The following is a 6,017-nucleotide window of genomic DNA, read 5'->3' as shown; positions in this document are numbered from 1 at the left end:
CAGGACAGTGGGTCAACACGATTGGGTGTGGGTAATTGTAGACAAATACACCAAATCAGCTCACTTCTTACCAGTGAGGATGACTTATATAGTTGATCAGTATGCAAATCTCTATGTGAGAGAGATAGGATGTCTTTTTGGAGCTTCGAGGTCAATCGTATCGGATCGGGACCCCACATTTACTTCCAAGTTTTGGGGAGGTTTTGCAGAAGGCAATGGGCACGAAGATGAGGTTTAGTACAACTTATCATCCTCAGACTGATGGTCAGTTTGAGAGGACAATCTAGATATTGGAGGACATGCTGAGAGCATGTGTACTAGACTTTGAGGGGTCCTGGAGTAAATATTTGCCTCTGATAGAGTTTTCCTACAACAACAGTTACCAAGCGACCATAGGAGTGGCTCTTTATGAGATGTTGTATGGTAGGAAATGCAGATCACCTATTCACTGTGATGAGATGGGTGAACGTAGATACTTGGGTCCTGAGGCAGTTCAGAGGACCAATGAGGCTATCGAGAAGATTAGAGCTCGGATGCTCGCGTCACAGAGTAGATAGATGAGTTATGCAGATCCGAAGCGCAGAAACGTGGTAAGAAAATTGCACCCAATGCGTGAAATACGTGATTAGGGCTTGGCCACGTTGTTGAATGTAACATGATTAAGGCTTGGCCCCATTGTTGACTGTATTATGATTAGGGCTCGACCCAGCTATTAAATGTAACATGATTAGGGCTTGGCCCAATTGTTAAATGTAATTTGATTGGGGCTTGGCCCAAGTGTTAAATGTAATATGAATAGGGCTTGGCCCAATTGTTAAATGTAGAAATGAATAGGGCTCGGACCCAGCTAATGAGCATGATTATAATTATGCATGTGTATACTTATGTTAGTACATTCTAATGTCTTGTATCTGTGTATGATGAATGTATTATATGTATGTTTGTTCCCGACTAGGAGGCTCGGCTTATAAGTCGGGAGTTTGTCTATTTCACCTAACCAAAAGCTCGGCCTGTTAGCCGAGGGTATGTTCGATTAAAAAGGGCTCGACTTATAAGTTAATGGGCTACAAGGCTCGACTTATCACTCATGATCGGCATCATGCGTGCTAAGTGCAGGGCGTTATGGCTAGGCCACCCTGGGAGTGCATCATGCACTTGACTGGCTCGGATTCCATATGAATGAAGGGGAGTGCATCATGCACTTGACTGGCTTGGATGCCATATGAATGAATGGGAGTGTATCATGCACTTGACTAACTCGGATGCCATATGACTGATTGGGAGTGCGACACGCACTTGTGTGACCCTATGGTCACTTACTGGTACAGTGTGTATGCTTGGTTTTAGTTATTACTGTCAAGCATGATGTTATATTATGTTGGTTATCTGAATCTGTTAGTATGTTTTCTTGCTGAGTCTTTTGGCTCACGGGTGCTTTGTGGTGCATACAGGTAAGGGTAAGGAGAAGCTTGGCCAGCCATGAGTTGGAGAGCGTTAGGGGCGATGTGTACATATGCAGTCTACTCGACCGCCACAGCCGAGGTATCATAATGGAACTAGGGTTGGACCTTGTTTTGCCGCTTAGGTCAGCTTATTTTGTAATCCCTGAGTTGTAGACAAAATTTTAAACTTGTATTTGGGATCTCATGTAAAGACTAGAGTCTTCTTTCAATGGAAATGTTTACTTCTTGACCAAAAAATTTAATACATGAACCCTTAGTGGCTTAATCACATGTTTTAGTCCAAATGACTTGTTTAGCGAGACCAACACTAGTTTTAAATACACGTGGTAACAGACACTAATTTGGAGGGCGTTACACTTTTAAAAGTAGTTAAACATAAAAAATTATTAATTATATTAATATAAATTTAAATATTATAAAATATCATTAAAATTTTATTAATTATATTAATATAAATTGAAATGTTATAAAATATAATTATTATAATAATATTTAATACCAGACTAAATATTTATTAATTTTTTTTGATGAATAAGAATCAATGTATTGCTCAACTGCCAAAGATTACAACCAACCAAATACAACACCAACCAAATCCAAACACAAATACAACTAATTTTTACTGATCTTAGTGACCCATTCTCTATCTATGGTTTGAGCCTTTTTTTGCATTACAAGTGTAATCCTAACCTGTATTTCCCTTACTACTCTTTGAACAGTATTATCTACATGCCATAATTTTTTGTTCCAGTACACATCATTTCAGACTCTCCATATGTGATATATAAGAGCAGCATACATAATGTTCTTCCGAATAATACTCATCCTCTTTGCTTTATGGATCCAACGAATTAAGTGCATCAGATTCAAAGAGGCCGAATTCCAACCCAGCCCTTGCTTAAGTTTTTGCAAACAAGCACTACTATAATGACAGTGAAAAAAAAGATGACCAATGCTCTCATTATCACCTCCACATAATAGACACGATTAATCCACTAGAGGCTTAAACTTGTGCATCAGATCTCTAGTACGAAGTCTCTGCAACATAACCAGCCAAAGCACAAATCTATGCTTCGGAATGCTCAGTCTATCCCAAACAATTTTGCTCCAGCTTACAGCAAGAGGTTGCTCAAACAGTAAGTCATGGCCAGCTTTAATGCTATACCTCAAAGCTGCAAAATAAGACAGATCTACCTTGGCTTTGAAAGCATCCTTGACAACAACTAACCTCTTCCAATACCAGCTACAATCCATTGGCGGCTGGTAATCCCACCAATTCCTGCCCATCAAGTAGACACTATTAATCCATTTAACAAACAAGTTATCTTTTTTGGTGGCAATTGCCCAAACGTATTTCCCCATTGCAGCCATATTCCAATCAAACACCTTCCTAAAGCCTAAACCCCCAGCTTTCTTAGGCAAACAAACATGATGCCAAGCCACCAAACCTGGGCCATTACTATCAGCCAAACCCTTCCAAAGAAAAGCCCTGCAAATAGCTTCAACATCCCTTAATAATCTTTTTGGAAGAATCATTATTTGAGCCCAATAAGAGTGGATAGTAATCAAAACAGAGTTGATTAAAGTAGCTCTTCCCATATATGACAAGTTCCTCGTGCTCCAAACTTTAATCCGAGCAACCATTTTCTCAAGAATACCATTACATTCAGTTGCTGATATTTTTTTTAAGCAAACAGGGATGCCAAGATACCTGAAAGGAAGATGAGCTCTAGTAAATCCTGACATTTCAAGCACTCGGGTAACCACAGCCTCCTGCATGCCACTACAATAAACAATCGATTTTTCTTCATTAGGCAGCAAACCAGAAGTTAAGGAAAAGAGTTTCAGGCCCTTCAATAACAACAAAATGGAAAGGAAGTCTCCATGGCAGAATAACAACAAATCATCCGCAAAACACATATGATTCAATTTTAAAGTAGCACATCTGTCATGGTATTTAAAACCTTGCCGAGAACCCACATCTCTCATTATTCTAGACAAATACTCCATGCCAAGAACAAATAAGAGAGGAGACATCGGATCGCCTTGTCTCAAACCCCTCTTGGACTCAAAGAAACCATGCATTTCACCATTAAGTAATAAAGAAAATCTTGGGGTTTTGATACACACCATAATGAGATCAATGAACTTCCAAGGAAAGTGAAAAGCAACGAGCATTTCTTCAATAAATCCCCATTCAATAGTGTCATAAGCTTTCCTCAAATCGATTTTAATCATACAACTCGGTTTGCAATTCTTCCTTCCGTAATGCCTAACAATGTCTTGACAGACCATAATATTATAAGCTATATATCTCCCATGAACGAACCCACCTTGGTTTTCAGCTATTAACTCAGGGAGAATTTGCCTTAACCGCGAGCATATAATTTTGGTAGCTGCCTTATATATCACATTACAACAAGAAATTGGCCTGAAGTCTTGGGCACTATTCGGACACTTGACTTTAGGAATGAGTGTAATGGTTGTTGTATTGATCTCTTTAAGAAGCATCCCAGTGTTTAGAAAATTAATCACAGCAGCGCCAACCCCTTCTCCCACCAGATCCCAGTTATCATGATAGAAAGAACTCCCAAACCTGTCCGGACCAGGAGCCTTCATCCCTGGTATGGCAAAAATGGCATCTTTAACCTCTTGAATGGAGAAAGGTTTCTGAAGAGTTTGACTATGCTCCTCTGAAAGTAAAGGACCAGCATCCACCACTGATTGAAAAACCTTCCTTTTGTTGCTCATTGAGGTCCCTAATAAATGCTAATAAATATTTATTAATTAAATCCATATAAATTCAAATATTATTAGAATAATATAACACACGTATATAACTAAGTTTATATTAAATAACGAATGACACGTACGTACATACTTTTAGTACACTAGTAAGCATAACTATATATATAAGAAGTAGGGTAGGGGCATTATTTTTGCCTCTATCTAATGAGCGTTTTCAATTTTTGATACTTGGGGATTATAATCTAATTTTTTTATATGCCAACGTACATGATAGTTATTGTGCCGAAATCAAAGTTCAAATAACTTGTTTTCTACTCATATAAAAAAAATCAAACATGCGTGCAACTAACTGTTTTAACTCTGATTTCGGCACCGTAAATTATTCAGAATTTCTTGAAAAATTAGCGGGATATACGACATCACGCCAATTGGGTAATAATGTACGACATCATACAAAAAAATTGGGTTATAATTTCTTCAAGTGCAGAAAATAGAAAACACTTCTACGATAAGTTAAAAAGTGATGCTTCACCTAAAAACATTCGTATATATATTAATATAATTTATGAATACTTAAACAAACCACATAAATATATATTTTTAATTTATATTAAATAACGATCGGCACGAACAAACTTTTAGCACACCCTACTAAGTATGCCAACATAGTAAGCACATATATATGCTTTTATTCTGAGTAACATAAAAACATATTACAACAAGAGTAGTTTGCATGGCTAGCTAGAGTTCTATAGCTTAAAAGAAGCTAAAGCTTTCAAGGGCAGAAGACAACCCTATAGTTAGTGCCTCCAGGGCACGTAAATGTGCTGGTGGGATCATCCTTAGGGTAACTATAAGCATCAGGGCATCGTTGCTTAAAGAACTTGGAGAATTCTGTGGGTCCACAGCTACCTGAGTTACAACAATACATATCAGTTTTAAAGACATTACATGGATCCTTGCAGCCTCCAGGGGCCCTCAACTGAGCAGGGCATTCGTTATTTATATTTGCCACACACTTGATCCCTCGGCTGCACTGGGGTGAAGTGGGACTGAAGTCCATGGGGACATTGAACCCATCCACCAGCGAGATGTCAAAGAAATCTAAGTTATTGAATTGGTTCAGCGCGTACTCGGCCAAGGTATTGGGCGCCTGCCCATAGGCTTGGCACTGGAGAACGCCACCGCAGTCGCCAGTCTCACACCTGCCACGTCCAGCCCCATCAAAATTACAATTCGTCCGAGCCCATATGCGAGCCCCTGTCGTGCCTGCGTTGACGTCAAGGGCCCATGATTGGCCCGAGCTCAGCTGTTTTCCACCGCCGGGCACGGCAGCTGCCCACACGGTGAAGGGGCATCTGTTTGTGATGTCGAATCTTGCTGCATGGGTTGAAGCGGAGAAGTAAGTTAGCACTAAAAGAAATGAGAAAATAATAGAGGACCTCATTTTACGAAATAGAGAGGCTTAGGCTACCATGCAAGTAATAATGGTGTGACTATGATCAAGTTTTGGCAGGGTATTTATAAAAACACAGCTTGTCTTGGTATTGACTACGCAGTGTAGAAATCCACTATTGACACACGACTATGTATATTGTATAGGAGACTTCAATCTCTACTAATCAACAAATTAAACGTGTAGTATTATTCTAACTATTAGATATGACTATTATTACATGAAAATCATGCTAACAACGCATATAATATGATGATTTAGTATCGGATCTCACATATTTTATTTGAAACTAAAATATGTGATTACACATATAAAAATATGACATGTAATAATCTAATAATATTCCTTAG

At 38.7% G+C, this 6,017-nt stretch overlaps 1 protein-coding gene across 1 annotated transcript; it reads right to left on the bottom strand.

Annotated features, from left to right (window-relative positions):
* Window positions 1-4,791: 4,791 nt before the first annotated feature.
* On the bottom strand, window positions 4,792-5,713 carry LOC133778361 (protein P21-like). Its single transcript, XM_062218261.1, has one exon. It carries the CDS (start codon window positions 5,656-5,658, stop codon window positions 4,987-4,989), a length of 672 nt encoding a protein of 223 aa, XP_062074245.1. The 5' UTR covers window positions 5,659-5,713; the 3' UTR covers window positions 4,792-4,986.
* Between the last annotated feature and the right edge of the window lie 304 nt (window positions 5,714-6,017).

The sequence above is a fragment of the Humulus lupulus genome, chromosome 5 (genome assembly GCF_963169125.1).
Source record: "Humulus lupulus chromosome 5, drHumLupu1.1, whole genome shotgun sequence".
NCBI lineage: Eukaryota > Viridiplantae > Streptophyta > Magnoliopsida > Rosales > Cannabaceae > Humulus > Humulus lupulus.
Note: the sequence above shows the minus strand (reverse complement) of the source record. Positions and strands in the feature narration are given on the sequence as shown.